This window comes from Podarcis vaucheri (assembly GCF_965113315.1).
Source record: "Podarcis vaucheri genome assembly, chromosome: 17".
Lineage (NCBI taxonomy): Eukaryota > Metazoa > Chordata > Lepidosauria > Squamata > Lacertidae > Podarcis > Podarcis vaucheri.
The window spans coordinates 4,560,529-4,578,121 of NC_138755.1; the positions used below are offsets into that span (position 1 = coordinate 4,560,529).

Below are 17,593 nucleotides of genomic sequence, written 5' to 3' on the forward strand. Positions count from 1 at the left end.
AGCAAAGGCAGGCACGCCAGCACAGTCTCAAATTGTGGGAGAGGAAGAGACAGGCAGCTGGGGGAAGGCAGGGACCTTCAGTCCCACAACTGCCTCATAGAGGCAAGATCTACCAAGTAGATTTGCTGTGCCCATTGGGCCTGGAACTCCTGAGCAGATCTTGTTTCTTCTAAGAAAGATTTCACTTATTCTGTGTGATCTATTGCTGACCAACCCCTGATATCTGCTTTTTGCATTTCTCTCTGATTAAATCACATCTAGCAGTTATCTTTTGTTCATGATTTTATTGATCATTTCAGATTTTTCTGTTGGTACAATTAAAGCACAGGTGCATGGTATACAGAGGCCGCACTGCTATGTGTATATACATTTTTAAATGTTATACTGTCCTATCAGGACAAATCTTTTGGAGGGTCTTCATTGGAAATGGTCAAGGTGAGAAGGTCCATTTGTTGATGTATTTTTTGAACCTTGCTGAGGACCACTGAAACCAAGCTGCACCATTTTGGCTTGGATTAAATGTTCCTCATTTTGCATACATTCAAGCTCTAGTTGAATTGTCAGACTGTACTTTTTGTATTCCATTGCAGTTCACTTCCATCCTTACATTTGTTGCCCATACCTGAAGATTACACCCCATGAAAGGTTTTGCTGTAATAAAAGGGATTACATCTTAAAGTGCCACAAGTCTTTTTGTTGCTGCTGCAGCAGCAGACTAACATGACTACCCCCCTGGAAAATGTTCCTTATTTAAACCAATTATATTTTGAAGTTTAGTTCAATCATGACCCAAGATAGGCTACAGAAAACCATTATAGAACATCACAAAAAGCATTTGCTTTTTATCATTGAGTTTAGAGTTTCTACTGCATGAAAATTCTACTAACATATATACTGTAATCCATATCCAACCCTCTTTATACGTCTCTTCCTAGAAAGAGAGGGAACCGACCCACAGCCGAAAACAAAGCAACTGAAAAATCCATAGCACCTGATTTATGGCACAGCCTTCTAAACTGTGTGTTTGGTCTTGTCAGCTTCAAAGCTGTCCTTTAATGCAACTTAGAAATCAGAATGATAGGGGAGGGCTGTGGCTCAGTGGCAGAACACATGCTTTACAGTGGTACCTCTGGTTACGTACTTAATTCGTTCCGGAGGTCCGTTCTTAACCTGAAACTGTTCTTAACCTGAAGCACCACTTTAGCTAATGGGGCCTCCTGCTACTGCCACGCTGCCGGAGCACGATTTCTGTTCTCATCCTGAAGCAAAGTTCTTAACCCGAGGTACTATTTCTGGGTTAGTGGAGTCTGTAACCTGAAGCGTATGTGTCAGGGGTTCAGGAGCAGAGGCAAGGGCAAGGGAGGAAACAGAGAGCGAGGGGGAGGAGGCAGAAGAAAAGATGAGTGATGACGACGACCCGAGATCTCCGAGTCTTTCCAGTGAATCAGAAGATTCACAGAAAGGAGCACCAGTGGCCAGGGCAAGGGGGGAGCCTAGGGGGACACCCCAGGAAGATAAAGCCAGAGGGGACTCAGAGGGGAGCAGTTGGAGATCGGGACCAGTGTCACCGCCAGAGAGCAGGGAAGAGGAAGGGAGCCAGGGATCAAGTGCTGGCAGCTCACAACAGGAGGGAGGGCACGAGTCAGGAGTGGCCACACCTCCATCAGGGAGCGAAGAAACGGTCAGACGGAAAGTGGAAGGTTGGGCGCGCGCGCCAAGTTCAAATGCACAGGAAAGTGACGCAGTAGGCAGCCCGGAGAAGGAGCCAGGTCCTAAAGCCCGGCGCAAGGAGACAGAAGGGTCCGGGGGGTCGGCGTCGGAGGAGTCCCGGAGGGAGGAGACCCCGGGGGGCAGAGGGACCCAGAGGAGAACAGTCAGGCGGAAAAGGTGGAGCAGGGCTAGGATATTAAGTTGGTGCACAAGGGGCGGAGACTCAGACGGAGCTTCGCCGATCTAGACATAAGACGTAGAGTTGCACGCAGCAGCTTGAGAATGGAAACTGTAACTCAATAAAGACTTTACTTAATGATCGCTGGCTAGCGTGATCCTCTGTGAGCTAGGATCGGGGAGCAACTCTGACAGTATGTAACCTGAAGTGTATGTAACCTGAGGTACCACTGTACAAGCAAAATTCCCATGTTCAGTCCCCAGCCTCTCCAGGCAGGACTGGGCCAGACCCCTGCCTGAAGCCCCACAGAGCCACAACCGGAGAAGACTGACAGACAAGTGGTTTGAGTCATCATTAAAGCATCTTCCTATGTTACTGTGCACCTCTTTATACAGGAGAAAATAGGCATCTACTGATTCCTATAGCGTAAGAGGATGAGATTACACAATGTGCTCTCTCTGTCACACACACATAGACACACACACACACAAGGGGGGGGGGAGAGAGAGCTTTGTCATATTGTTGCTTATGAGAATGTTCCCTGAGTCAAAAATGGCAAGAAGTTTCAGTGCTACTTCCCATTCTGAGAACACGGTTCCTCTTTGTATGTCCTTTACCATTTTCTCTTTCACCTAGACTGCCCTGTTTTTCAGGAAGAATAGCACATATGACCTGTTCTTATTTTTAAAAAAGGGAGGGAGGGAAAAGCCTGATCATTGAGCACGCTGACCTGCTGATAGATCACCCTATCAATTGTGGGTGAGGAAGAAGTACAAGAGGTACATTATTTAAGCGACTGAGAGGTAGATCTCGGCTGCACTTCATTAATAGTTCTTCCTAAAGAGAACTTTAGGAAGCAGTAGGAGGAGGATTAGAAAGGTGGTGAGGTTCTGCTTATGTTTTTTGGCTTGGAAGCCGTGGCACAGCATATTCCCACACTGCCCAGGGTGGGTGCGCTCCCAAGGGGGGCATGGCGCGGAGGGTGCCTGGAGTGGCGCATGCACCCTGCAGCCAGGGGCGGAGCAAGCTGCTGATGGGGGCGGAGCAAGCTGTCCATGGCAGACATTCAGCATGTTGCCTGCCCGCAACTCCCAAGCCTCCCCCAAGCTGTCAAAACAAAGGGGGAAGGGGGGAATGTGGCCCAGCCCCCCCCTTACTCCAAAGGCTCGGGGTAGGCTTGGGAGTCATGGGTGGGCGGTGAACCGAATGTCACCCCCCCTCAGTGAGGGCACCCGGGAAGGCCTGCTCCCCCTGCCCCCCCTTCCTACGCCTCTGCTTGGAAGACTTTTTTTAGGTTAGGCATTGAGATTTACTCATGTGGAAAAAGTCCTCCGTGAAGCTTTATTGGGACTGTGCTACTTTAAAATGCAGGTAGGCTCCACCTCCTATAAAAAAACCCCCTCCCTGCACCCTGGGAATTAACACAACAGGGAGAATGATAGCAGCTTCTGGCTCTGGCTGTAGTATCATGCCACTTGAAACAACCATGGCTTCCCCCAAACAATCCTGGGAGCTCCAGTTTCTTGAGGGTGCTGAGAATTACAAGGAGCAACCTCAATTCTCCTTCCAGAGCTACAATTTTCAGACTAGTTTAACAGTCAATCCCTCTGCCCAGGGAACTCTGGGAATTGTAGCTCTGTGAGAGGAACAGGGGCTTCCTAGCAACTCTCAACACTCTTAACTTACTACTCCCCTTAGGATGCTTTGGGGGAAACCATGGCTGATTAAGGTGCTGTGATCCTGCTTTAAATGGTGCAGATGAGGCCTCCTTCTCTCTGATATGCCAGCTTTTCACAGAGAGGCAGTTTTTTTACACAGAGCAGCATTCAGTTTCAATAAACCCCACCTGTAGTCCAGAATGGTACAGTCCCATGTCTGTACTGTGTGTGGATAGGTCCTTCTGGCAAAAGGTCAGATGATTTGTTGGCCCTTTTCAAGGCCCATCCCAATTCTTTGATTGTAACTGAGCAGTGACACAAACTTTCATCAGCAGCCAGCTGATTCCCTTTTTGCAAATTTCTGAAGCAGCTTGAAACAGTACCCAGATCTGGTCCTGGGAAGCCTGGACTCTGCAAGAGAATGAGGGTGCCTGAAAATCCATGCAATTCTTCTTTGGTGCAGTTGCCAGACAGAATTCACCTTCCTATAAGTGGTCCAGTTGTGCTGAAAGATACACGTTCCCTTCTGCTGCAGAGGGAGCTCCGACTGCACCAATATATTGCTTCCTCCAGTGTTTGAAATCTGCTTGTACTGGACTGCAGGGGCAACAAAAATATGCTAGCTGACCAAGTGTGAACTGTGAAAGTCCCACGTCAAAGCACACTCCATGGGAGACCACAGGCAAGCCATCCATTCTCATGTATATAAAGGGAATCCTCTTGGCAGTTCTACACTTCTGTCACTGTAGAGTCAAGGCAGCCACCAGCATTTGGACCCCTGGTATCAGAACAGCTTTAGATGCCATATCCTGAGCCAGCCAGCATGACTAAGGCCAGCAGCACAAGGCCAGCTGGACTGGCTTGCTGGCATCTCCAATGGGCTCTGTTCAGTTCCACCTCTACAGGATAATGGTCGCTGATCTCCAAAGCCTGAAACAGCAGATAAAGAGAAAATGAGGACCTGGGCAGCAAGAGATCTGGTTTCTATTCCCTGTACAAAAAAAGGGTTCCTTTCCGTAGCAGATTCCAGTGCTTTAATGCAGGCATGGGCAACCCTGTAACCCTCTAGATCAGGAGTGGGGAACCTTCTTCAGCTTGAGGGCTGGTGGGTGGGGACAGTAGCAGAAGTGGGAGGAGCAACTGAGCGCTAGTATGGTGTAGTGGTTAGAGGGTCGGACTAGGACCTGTGAGACCAGGGTTCAAATCCCCACTTGGCCATGAAGCTCACTGGGTGACCTTGCGTCAATCGCTGCCTCTTAGCCTAAACGACCTCACAGGGATGTTGTGGGGGTTGAGAGGGAGAACTGCATATGCCCCCTTGAACTCCTTGGAGGAAAAGGTAGGGGGAAATGCAAGAATGAATAGTGTAATTTTTTGTACTTTAGGAGAGTTTCTACATGCAATCACACACCCTCCATTCCAGGTAAGCAAGAAGCATCAACCACCTTGGCTGTCAGTCCTGGAAGACCTACTCCCTGCCTTGCAGGGCTTTTCCACTGACTGACTCCAGCAGCAAAGCTAAGGGGGCTGAACAGACTCTTGGGTTCGGATATTGTTAGGGGCATTTGTTGGGGGTTTGCACTGCTGTTATTATTGCCCTAATTGTTTAAAATGTTTTAAATTGTTTTAACTACTACTAACATGTGTTTTGAAATTTGGGGGTTTTGTTGATTTAAAATAAGGAATGTAGAATGTGTTCTGGGTAAAGAGGAGCTGGGGAAGGCAGAGGTGACCCCAATCACAGTGGCTCTGGGTGTGGGGGGGGGACAGGGCAGGTAAGGGGCACACGGCAGAGGCAGAGGCCAACCTGCTCTGTATCACTGAGACCTGGGTGGGTGTGCAGGGTGGAGTTGGCCTCACCCAGCTATGCCAGCCTGGGTACGTGGTGCAACATCAGGGCAGACTTGAGGGTCAGGGAGGGGAGTTGCTGTGGTCTATAGAGATTTCATTTCTCTCTCCAGGCTTTCTGTCCAGTCGGGGGGATCCTGGCACTGGGCAATCAGGACAGATTAGGGATTCTGCTGGTTTACCGCCCAGCAGTCTCCCTGCCTGAATTGACAGAGCTGGTCTCAGAGGCGGTGTTGAGGACTCCCAGGCTGCTGGTTCTGTGGGACTTCAACATTCATGCCAAAGCAACTGGCTCAGGACTTCATGGCTGCCATGATGACGATGGGGCTGTCCCAACATGTCACCGGCCCAGTGCATGTGGAAACATACCGTACTATGTGCTTATCAGCAAGCAATTTCCCCCTCCCAACAGGAATTTCCAAGTACCTCTGCTTCTGAGAGCCCAAATTCTTTGGCAAAGTTGAAGGGCTGAGCAGATCCAGGCACCACAGCAGCCAGGCAGCGTTCTCCATGGACCACAATCCTGTTTAGGTGTAAGGAAGAGCGAGGCATGGGTTAAAGTAGAGTGGATCATGCAATTCATCCCCTGACCAGCAAGGCTGGTTCCAGGATCTCACCTGTCATAGGCACAGTGGGTTGTGTCCCGAACGGTGGTGTCGGCATTGTCACCGATGAGCCAATGAAAGCCAGGGTCTTGGCGTAGGCGGATTTGTCCCCAGCGTTTCTTTGCCACATAGCCACAGTCAGCATTGAAATCACCCAAGAAAATCATATCCTGGGGACGAATAAGAAAGAGAAAAAATCAGCTGGCCAAGATTCATTAAGTGAGCAACGGGATTAGTGAGAGCAGAAAAGAGATGCTGGTTGGAAAATAAGCAGTTGCCAGGTTCTCAAGCAGAGATGGTGTTTGTCCTTCAGATTAGGGGAGAGGAACTTTTTATGTCAAGGAGCAGGACAGGAAACCTAACCGCCTGGGGCCTGGTTACCTAAAGGACCAGCTTCTCCAATATGTGCTATCTCATATACTGGGCTCAACATCTTGCCTTGTGCTCTGTCTGAGATGCAAGCTGTATTGGTTGTGGTGGCATCTCAGGCTTCATCCAAACATATTTCCAATATGGCAGAATCTACTGTCAAGGTGGAAGCCGTTTGCCAGTCAGCAATAACTTACAAGGTGTCAGTGAAGTTAACTCTTTATTCAAAGAAACAAAACAGCTCAGGCCTAATGACCACAGCAATTCTTCCAACTAGGTCTTGCCACAATGGGGCAGTTGTGAGGACTGAAGATCCCTGCCTTCCCACTGCTCTCTAAGTCTCTCTCTCTCACACACACCCTGGTCCTTCCCAAGCAGTCTGAGACTTTTTTGCCTTGTCTGTCTTTGCTCTGCCCTTTTTGCTTTCTGGGAGACCCGGGGAAAGAGGGGCTGGTTGTAGTTTGAGGGGGAGAGTCCTTGGCTTCTTCGGCAGCCTGCCTGAACTCTGCCTCTCCCCCCTCCCCAACTTCCACTTATACCTCTGATTTTGGACTGCTCTCTGCCACAGCCTCTTCCTGCTCACTAAACCCTGTGACCTCTTCAGCTTCTGACACCTCCTCCCAGACTGCTCCCTCTGACCACTCATCGCCATCCCAGAACCACTCCCCTGGCTCTGAGCCTTCTTCCCCTTGGGGTTCCCCAGCTGGTGCTTCCCATGACTCCTCTGCTTCCAGCCAGTCCATGATATCTACCAATGGTCAACAAGACTGCAAACTTTACAATGGCTGGACATGGTCAGTAGTAGCTGCAGCAGTGAAGCAGCAGAAAAATTTCCCATGTAGATGCACGGTGAGACAGCAAATCCCCTGCCATTCTCGTAAACCTCAGCTCCCTTGCAAGTCCCCATCCCTTACCTCTGTGCCCCAGCGTTCCTTCACACTCAGGAAAACATCATAGAGAGCATCTATTTCAGTTTCAGCTGCCTTGGGCATTGTGTGCTGTGGGATCAACACCAGCTCCTTGAGTTCTCAAGAATGGAAATGGAGAAAAAGGTACAGAGTAATCTAGGCAACTTGGAATTCCAACTCAATATAGCCCCTACGGTTTGAAAACAAAACAAGATCTGAAACCACCATTTTGATCCTGGCTTGTTCTCACTAAACATAATTTGAGCAAATCACATTTCCCTGAGTTCATACATCACAAGAACTATGGTCTGTCTGGATACTTCTGATTTCCTACTCTAGCATATGATAAAGCAGAATGTGGAATACACAAAAACAAGGTTTGTTGCAGCTTGTTCACATAACAAAAACCCATGGTTTTCTATTATGTCCAAACTAGTCATGCTGTATGAATGCTATTGTCAACAGATGTTTGCTTGGATGATCTGAGAAAATGCAGGAGGAAAGTAGGTGGTCTCTTAGACTGCATCTACACTATAGGTTTAAAGCAGTATCATGCCACTTTAAATAGTCATGGCTTTCAACACCCCCCCCCAATCATCCTGGGAACTATAGTCTGCTAAGGCTGCTGAGAGGAGACCACTCCCCCAATATCCTCGCAGAGCTACAATTCTCAGAGTTGTTTAACAGTCAATCCTTCTTTCCAGAGAACTCTGGAAACTCTAGCTCTGTAAGGGGAATAGGAGTCTCCTAATAACTCTCAGCCCTCTTTTTTATTATTTTATTATAATGTTTTTTTATTAGTGCTTGGAAAAAAGAGAAAAAATAATACACCAAAGTTAACATCAAATACCAAGCATTTTTAATATTAAAAACTAAAAGAGATTAAATAAAGAAAAAAGAAAGAGGAAGAAGAAGAGGAAGAGGAAGAGGAAGAAGAGGAAAGATTTCTGATTCTGCACCTAATCAATTTTATAGGTAAAGGGTAAAGGGACCCCTGACCATTAGGTCCAGTCGTGGCCGACTGGGGTTTCTGCGCTCATCTCGCTTTACTGGCCGAGGGAGCTGGTGTGACTAAGCGGCTTCTGGCGAACCAGAGCAGCGCACGGAAAAGCCGTTTACCTTCCCGCCAGAGCGGTACCTATTTATCTACTTGTACTTTGATGTGCTTTTGAACTGCTAGGTTAGCAGGAGCTGGGACCAAGCAACGGGAGCTCACCCCATCGCGGGGATTCGAACCGCCGACCTTCTGATCAGCAAGTCCTAGGCTCTGTGGTTTAACCCACATGCAAAACCCTTCCTCCAGAATAGCATCCAACCCTTCTTCTTTCCATAAAACAAAATGGATATCAAAGCCAGATATCACCCTCTGGAAGTTCTAGCTCCCCACTCTCCCCCATGAAGAAAGAGAAATCCTGAGATGTCCTGGGCCCCTTACTTTTGTTTGGAATGCTGACGCGGACGATGAAGGGCTCGCGAGCGAAGACATCAGGCCGGTCTGGATGTCTGTCTTCGTAGGAGTAGAAGTCCAGCATCCGAGTCTTCTGTTCCCTAGGGGAGGGGAGAATACAGAAATAACTCTGGCCCCAGGGAAGAGGTGAAAGTATGCAGGGGTGGACTTTAATGTGGTGCTCTGAGCGAGGACAAAATTTGGCACCCTCCCCCCAAAATATTTATTGTTTCAACAGTAATTCATTATGATACAATTGCTTTTTGTGGATTGTCTCAGTAGGTATTCATATAAATATTAGTAGTAGTAGTAGTAATTATTATTATGACTCCCTGGCAAGGCTCCCATCACAGGCTTACAGCAGGGAAAACACATGGGCTGCTTCCAAATGGCATTTTAATTGAGGCTGCTTTGTTTACAGGGAGATTAGATGACATTGTGTTTAAAGCACACTTTCCAGTACATTTCCGTATCAGTTTTCTGATCATAAAGAGTCAAATCTTTTAGGGATGTGGGTTTGTTGTACAACACTTTCCAATCAACTGCAATTGTGCAACCTGAAGTGGCCAATATGCGATTGAGTCCTACACAACAACAGTTTGGAAGCACCCAGAGTGAAGCGGAAGGCTAGATTGTACCTACAGAGACAGCGCTGTGTGAGCAACAAAAGGAATAATTTATTTCACATTATTCTAGCGAATAAGGGTGAAATAAGTGGTGGATATTTGCAAAGAGAGAAACTTGACTCCTTGCATCTGTGGGGATTACAATTAAGGACAATATGTGGGGCAGGAAATTGATGCAGAGCCCTCACCAAGGTGAATAGCACATCCTATGTTGGGCACCAACCATTGCTTTTTTCTCACAATAAAAGGGTCTCATTATTTCTGCATTTTAAAAATGTGGCACAGTCATGAAAGCCCCATCTGCAGACCACAGTGACCTGGATGGTTTGTACAGGAGAAGGCCCTCCCTCAAATAACCTGGTTCTGTTCCAAGTGATGGCCACAGCAGCATGAAAGTTCTGGCAGAAGCAGGACAGGAGTTCAAGGTCCAGCAGAGCAGGGTAAAGTCCAGGGTTCGGCCAAGGCAGCACAGAGTCAAGCAAAGCAAGGCAAGATAAAGCAAAGTCCAGGCTCTGGCAAAGCAAAGGAAGGTACGGTAAGTCAAGGTAGAACAAGGCAATAAGTGCTAGAAAGGTGCTGGCAAAAACAGGCTCCTCTTGTGCCAGAGCTTCCAGGGCAGTCTGGTGTCTCCTCTGAACCCACAGCCTCAACCTCTGAAGATGGGGAGTAAGACACAATTTAAAAGTGTGACATACCCCAAGCTTCTATTCTGTCAGCCTCCAATCTCCCATTTGTGATAGGTTAGTATTATTTTCTCCAAATCTTACAGCATTGTAAAGGATATCTGAGATAATGTAGTTAAAAGCTCTATAATATGTACTAAAAATCACTATATAAACGTTAATTCATCACCATCATCATCTAAATGCACACTCACACTCATGACACTCACCTGTATATGAATACATAGCGTTCTTGGTAGTTGTTCCGGCCCAGGAGAGGGCTGGTGAGGTAGGTATAGGGACTAGAACTATGATACCTGACAGGAAAAGAGAATTCAGTTGCATTGAAAATATTCGTGGATATATAAAAAGCACTTCAGCCAGTGAGTGGATATATAGAGAAACAGTCTCACTGTAAAGTAGGAATGGAAAACCTGTATTCCTCTAGCTATTGAACTACAACTACCATCCCTGATCATTGGCCTTTGTTGGCTGGGGCTGATGGGAGTTAATTCCAACAACATCTGGAGGGCCACAGGTTCTCCAGCCCTACTATAAGGCAATGTGGGAGTTTTGCAAGTCAGACACTCGCTTCCTGCACCACCCAGGTCAGAGGAGGGAGCTTCAGGCAGTTCAGGCCAGGACACCATCATTACAGTCCAGAATCCTCTTGGTCCTGGGAGTAGGGTGATTCAGGAGAACCAATCCTCTGCTGCTGCCAACAATAAAGCTCCCAGATCCAGTGTTCTCCCTCAGTATGGTCACTGTGCTGCTGTGGAGAACCACTAGCCTGTGTGACTTGCTCCTCTACTCCCACCTAAGGTATGTGTCAACTCTTGGACCTCAGTCCCTTGATACTCCAGGAGCTACTGGAAGGTGAGAACACAAGAGCCAAGCTGAATCAGGTCAAAGGCCCATCTAGTCTAGCATCCTTTTCCCACAATGGCCAACCAGATGTCTATGGGAAATCCAGAAGCAGGATCTGTGGTTTCCAGCAACTGGTATTCAGAAAAAACTGCTGCCTCCAACCATGGAGGAAGATCATAGCTACCATGGCTTGTAACCGCTGATAGCCTTGCCTTCCATAATAATAATAATAATAATAATAATAATAATAATAATAATAATAATAATTTATTTATATCCCGCCCTCCCCAGCTGAAGCCGGGCTCAGGGCAGCTAACAACAATCAAATAATCCAACATTCTAAAAACATTTCATTATAAAAATTAATTAAAATCAAATTGATGGCAACCGTTAAGCAAAATTCTGTGCAGATTGCCAGAGGAGTGAGTCAGGCTGCGCCCTGACAAAAGACCTGGTGGAACAGCTCTGTCTTGCAGGCCCTGCGGAAAGATGTTAGGTCCCGCAGGGCCCTAGTCTCTTGTGACAGAGCGTTCCACCAGGTTGGAGCCGCAGCCGAGAAAGCCCTGGCCATGTGAAAAGGTGGGCACTTACTATTCTCACCACATTATAGTTTGGAGTAGGACAACATAAGGAGAACTTCTAGGAAGCAACTTGTTCCAACAAAGGTTGGAAGTGAACCGAGCTCTTCTTCTGTCTACTCCATCTCTCCTATGCTCTGCCCCCTTATGGAAAAGAAGAGCCTCTTAAAGGGACAATCCTCCCCTCTGAAGACAAGCACGCTCCCATGTTCCATAGCTTCCCACCTGATGCATTCCCTGGGCTGTGGACTGGTGAGGTACTGCGCGAGGCACTCTGTTTTTTGGGCCCACAGGAAGGCACCTGTGAGAGTCCTGGTGCTGGTTTTATGTGCCCGGGTGCTGTGCATCAGGTTCGATGAGCTCCTGCTGGCTGGCCTTGGGTTCAGTAGTTCCCCTGACTACCAGCATGAGCCTCAGAGCTATGAACCCAGTGGGGTTCCTTAGCTGGTACAGTGGTATCTTGGGTTACAAACACTTCGGGTTACAGACTCTGCTAACGCGGAAGTAGTACCTCGGGTTAAGAACTTTACCTCAGGAAGAGAACAGAAATCGTGCACCAGCAGCGGGGTGGCAGTGGGAGGCCCCATTAGCTAAAGTGGCACCTCAGGTTAAGAACGGACCTCTGGAACAAATTAAGTTCGTAACCAGAGGTACCACTGTATTCTGTTTACTGCCTGGCTCTGGGGGTTAGTGTGTACAAACACCCACACACCCACACACACCATCACCATATCCAACATTCCTCCCCATTCTGACACAGTCCTGCCATGAGACAAAGCATAGCACACTGGCAATTTTCCTGCACAAGCCTCATTGAAATAAATGGTATTGGTAATCTTGCACAGATCTCACTCTCATTCCTGTGAGACTCATGCAGAACAGCCTGGGGAATTATGCCCAACACAATTTAGGGGGAAGGGTTTTTCCACCTAAAGCACCAAAATATCTGGGCCAGCTCTGCTCCCATCATGCAACTATTCAGCTTTCCTCCCATTCATTTCACTTTCCCAGTCCATATTCTTTCCAAAGGCCCTGTTGTCTTCTGCTCCACTATCTCTTCATGGATTCCTCTTCCTCTGGTCGCATTTCTCCCATATTACTCACACTCACCGATTCAGGGCAGCCACCAAGGCAGGAACTGCTTTTCCCTTTGCATCCATCACCTCTTGTAGGACAGCGATATCACAACGAGAGAGGATCTGTGGGAGGGAACAGAGACACATTAGCTTGTATATCAGGGGTAGAGAGCCCAAATGTTGTTAGACTCCAACATGTTAGTCCTAAACAAGGTGGTAAATCTGTGTCTGGGCTATACCTAGGGAATGGGAGAGAATTCTGATTCAGTTCACATTTAAAGGCGAACCTTCTGCCTGCAAAGCATGTGTTCTTACCACTGAACTTTGGCTCTCCCCTGGAGCTCCTAACCAGTGACGGGCCTATGTTTTGGGGGCCCCGAAACTTGAACTGCCATGGGGGCCCATTCGCAACCAGCAAAAAGGTCTGGGTAACCAACCACTGTTATTTTATTCAATGGGGTTGTTCCACAACAGATTGCCACACCTTTACAACAACTTTACTCAAAAACTTTGGGATTATCAAAATATGTACAACAAAAAATTAATCAATTTGAGTCATGCACCTCAAATTGGATCTACTGGACCCAATTTTTTAAAGCACTGTAGACTAAAGTCACTTCTAGGGCTCCTCTGGAATTAGGCGCTTTGAACCAGGGGTGGTTTCATAGCAGATCCACCCCTACACCTAACTTTAGTGGCTTCTCTTCCTAACCTGTCCTTCCTACTCCTTCCACACCCATTAGAACTTGTTAATACACGTTGTTCATGTGAGCAAATCCTGTCTAAAGAAGGAATTCAACCCACAGAAGCGACATGCATCCAGAAGAATCAGGGCACCCACCGGGGGTTGCCTGGAAGTCCCCACCTTGACAAGTGTGTCCATGACGCTGGCCTTGCTTGCCTTCCCTTGGGCAAAGCGCTGAGTGTTGAAGGCACAGATCCGGAAGGGGGCTCCTGCTGGGCACAGCAACAAGAGCGGCAAGAAGCGCAGAAAGCAGGAGGGCTCCATCCTTGGGAATCCAGTCAGGTTCCTTCTACAGACGGATTCTGTGCAAGATAAAAGTGAATAAGAGAAAGACGGGAAAGCAGGCCGATGGAGGAGGTGGCAGTGGCTGGGAGCCTGTCGAGGGAATCACTCCTACAATAGTGGCCACTCATGAATCTTCTGGGATGAATCTAAATATAGAGATGACTGCTACTAAATAAAGACCAACACAAACGAAAGAGCAGAAAGCAGCAGCGTGTTAGTTCATGATTCTTATGCCAACAGACTCCTCCTAGACAAGGCTTGGTTTGAGCCAGGGGGCACAGGCACAGAGGCAGTTTTCCTCTTGGAGGGGGTACCTGCTGTGCCAATTTTAAACAGGATCATGGTGCAGAGAGAAAGATTCCCCCCGCCCCCGGAGACTGAAGTTAGTCAGGCCCCTTTGCGGCATTATTTTCAAATACGAAGATCTGTTGAATGTATTCACACCTTTAACCTATCTTCTGCTTTGATGCTAAAAACTTGCCTTGAGCTCCAGCAGCAGCCCCAGAACATGCGGTGAGGGCCTCCCGAAAAAAGGCAGGCTATATGCATCTCTCACAAGCTTCCTATCTGAAATTAGAGAGTGGGGCTTCCAAGTTAGAAGTTACAGCTTCCATGCAGGCATAACTCAGCATTCAGGGAAGCTGAACGTTGGAAAATTCAGTTCGGATGAAAGGAAGTCCTGTAAACGGCGCAGAGTAAAACTAAGGAATTTGCTACTCTAAAACAATCCATGAATGGAGGGGGCTACTGCACGCATGCCCTGCTTATGGAGTTCCCACAGGACTCTGGTTAGCTGCTCTGCTGGGCGATATTGGCCTTTGGACTCTTCTTCTGGCATTCCTGTCCAATGAAAGGTGACATACAAATAATGTGACTAAACAAATACTCTTGTTTATTCCTTTTTGCTTCACATCTCACCTTTCCTTAAAGGAGATCAAGGGGGGAGATATGGTTCTCCCTTCCTTATTTAATGCTCACAGCAGCCACGTGAGGTAGAGGCTGAGTCAACCAGTGAAATTCAGGGCCAAGTAGGGATTTAAACCCTAGTCTCCAAGGTTCTAATCTAGGACTCTAATCACTAGGCCACACTGGCCCACAGAGGCTTCTCACACTCTTATCTTTCTTTTCAGTGACTCAGCTTTTACAGAAGATATCATATATTCAATTTTTATTGTCTCATTCTCCAGTGCCAAGCAAAGAAATATGAAAGGTAATCATATAGACCAAGAATAGACCAACAGCATTTTCACAAGTTGCATTAAGGGTTAACATTGTTTTACATTTGGACAGTATTATTACATTGATATCTAGGTTTCTCAGGCTAGTCTGTGGTTCTCTCATCTTCTTTTCCACATTTTATCTATACAACAACTTGATGAGATAGGTTTGACTGAGAGATACTAACTGCCCCTAACTGCCCCCAAAGGCACCCAGTGAGCTTCATGGCTGAGTGGGGATTTGAACTCGGATCTCCTCAGTCCTAAGTCTGACCACAAGAGTACCACACTTGTTCTGTGGGTGCTGCCCAGAGCAGCAACTGTACAGCTAAGTTCCTCTTTCATAATGTCTACAACTGGGGTGGGGAAACTTTGGCACTCCAGATGCTGTTAAACTACAACTTTCATCAGCCCCAGCAAGCATAGCCAATGACTGGAGATTATGGGAATTGTAGTTCGGGGGGGAGTGACAAGTGGGGTACCGCAGGGTTCTGTCGTGGGCCCGTTGTTGTTCACTGTATTTATAAACAACTTGCATGAAGGAACTGAGGGGATGCTCATCAAATTTGCAGATGACAACAAACTGGGAGGGTGTCTAATGCTGCAGAAGACTTAATTAGTATTCAAGAGGACCGTAACAGATTGGAAAACCGGACCCAAACCAACAAAATGAATTTCAGTAGGGACAAATGTAAGGTTCTATTGTGTTTCATGACTTCCCTGATTTTGTATGTGAGCTGGAATTGGTCTGTGACCAAAATAATAAATTCATTCAATGTAAGGTTCTACACTTAGGCAATAAGAATCAGCAGGACAAATATTAAGATGGAGGACACCTGGCTTGTCTTAGTAGACCACAAGCGGAACTTAAGTCAACAGTGCAGTGGTGCCAGTGGCGTAACGTGGGTTGTCAGCACCCGGGGCAAGGCAAGTAATTTGCGCCCCCTAGAGTGAGTGAGCCAGGTAGGGGCAGAGAGCTGCGAGTGCGAGCGCGCCCCCCCAGATGTTGCGCCCGGTGCGACCGGCCCCCCCCCTGCACCCCCCACGCTACGCCACTGAGTGGTGCCAACTTGGGCCCTACACTGTGGGTGCCCAGTGTGTGTGTGCTGCGACATCAGAAGGAGCAGCCTCTAATTGTGTGGACCAAAACTGCAGAATAAGAATTACTGCATAAGCCAAAACACAGAAACCCAGTCGTCTGTATTCCTAGCTGTTTATAATGTCAGGCAGAATTATTAGTACAGCCAGACCTCGGTTGTCAAACCTAATCTGTTCCGGAAGCCCGTTTGGCTTCCAAAATATTCGACAACTGAGGTGCGGCTTCCTATTGTGTTGACTGTACCAGTAAAAGCTTTACAGTGGTACCTCAGGTTACATACGCTTCAGGTTACAGACTCCGCTAACCCAGAAATAGTACCTCGGGTTAAGTACTTTGCTTCAGGATGAGAACAGAAATTGTGCTCCGGCAGCGTGGCAGCAGCAGGAGGCCCCATTAGCTAAAGTGGTGTCTCAGGTTAAGAACAGTTTCAGGTTAAGAACGGACCTCCAGAAAGAATTAAGTATGTAACCAGAGGTACCACTGTAATTTGCATAAATTAATAGCAGGTGTTGAACCCACTGTGTGTAAAGTAAGAGCAAATGCCAAATTATTTTTCTCAGTTAAGCCAGATCTGCACAGTTGTTTATGGCAGGTGTGGACAACCTGCGGCACCACAGATATTGCTGGACTACAACTCCCATCATCCCTGACCATTGGCTAGGCTGGCTACGGCTGATGATGAGTTTGAGTCCAGCCACTACTCCTGATTCATCCGATGTGCAAGGTAGGTACCAAAATCTATTGACAGAACAACCTTCCTGCTCAATCATCATCATCATCATCATCATCAATAATTAGATCTCGGGTGCGCCTGGCTGAGAGCTCTGATGCACCAATCCTGCTTATCCGGAAACGGGTTAATTCCAAGTTAACCTGTCTATTTCCAAGGAACAGGAAGTTTCCTCCCTGTCTCGGACTGTCCTTTAATTTGTCGGGAAGGACCTGGCTGCTCCCGATCCTGAGACACTCCGCTGAGGAGCCATCCAGCAGCCGAACATTTGGGCGCCCGCCGCGGTCAAGGCAAAAGGGGAAGGGCGGATCCGACGCAGCGGCTGCTGCTCTTCCCGCTGCGCCCCTTCCTGCAACTTAGGGCGGCTGTTTCCTGCATTTGCCCTTCGGCCGCCCCCCCCCCAGCCCTTCCCCGCCCTCCGACCCCCCGGCCTCGCCTCGCGCCTCTCACCCGCATCGCGGCGCGCAGGGAAGCGCCCTGCCCGTTTCCTCCGTCCGCCCGTCGGGCGGCAGCAGCAGATCAGCCGGGCGGAGCGGGCGGGCGGGCGGGCGGGCGGGCCAGTCCAGCCCCGCGCTCGAAGGAGGCGCCACTCGGGGAGCCGCGAGGAGGGCGGAGGCGCAGCTGGGCGGGAGGAGGGAGCGCTCGCCCCCTCGCCAGGCGCCCCTTCTCCCCGAGCCCCGCTTTCGAGGGAGGCTCGGGGAACACGCCCGGCCTATATTGGTCACCGCGTTGTGCAACTCTTCTGTTTTAAATAAAACTGCAAGTCGCTTTGTGGAGGAAGGGCCTCAGAAAACGGGGCAGAACTTTTTAAGAGGGATAAAACGGACAAGGGAGGCTGGCTTCGTTTTGCCTCCCCCCTCCTAGGGCACCCATTCACGGGGTACCCCACAAATCAGCCCATTTGGGTGTTGCGTTTCCGTACCAATGACTGACAGGAGAAGCAGGGGGCTGGCATGGCTAATATATTCCACACATCATGTTGTTG

At 48.3% G+C, this 17,593-nt stretch overlaps 2 protein-coding genes across 2 annotated transcripts in view; one reads left to right on the forward strand and one right to left on the reverse strand.

The window, feature by feature from the left end:
* Positions 1-274: 274 nt before the first annotated feature.
* On the reverse strand, positions 275-17,115 carry LOC309521707 (deoxyribonuclease-1-like 1). Its single transcript, XM_082204415.1, has 10 exons — positions 17,059-17,115; positions 13,398-13,579; positions 12,567-12,655; positions 10,242-10,328; positions 8,712-8,824; positions 7,283-7,395; positions 6,012-6,169; positions 5,821-5,917; positions 2,091-4,476; positions 275-1,314 (listed from the first exon to the last, which is right to left on the reverse strand). Exons 2-9 carry the CDS (start codon positions 13,539-13,541, stop codon positions 4,342-4,344), a joined length of 936 nt encoding a protein of 311 aa, XP_082060541.1. The 5' UTR covers positions 13,542-13,579; positions 17,059-17,115; the 3' UTR covers positions 275-1,314; positions 2,091-4,341.
* LOC309522715 (plexin-A3-like) overlaps positions 16,594-17,593 on the forward strand; it is a gene marked incomplete at its 5' end in the record, with an annotated part of 112,880 nt that continues 111,880 nt past the window's right edge. Inside the window, 2 exons of the mRNA XM_082206183.1 lie at positions 16,594-16,602; positions 17,013-17,339. Coding sequence (XP_082062309.1) covers positions 16,594-16,602; positions 17,013-17,339 — 336 coding nt within the window. The remainder of the gene's footprint in view (positions 16,603-17,012; positions 17,340-17,593) is intronic.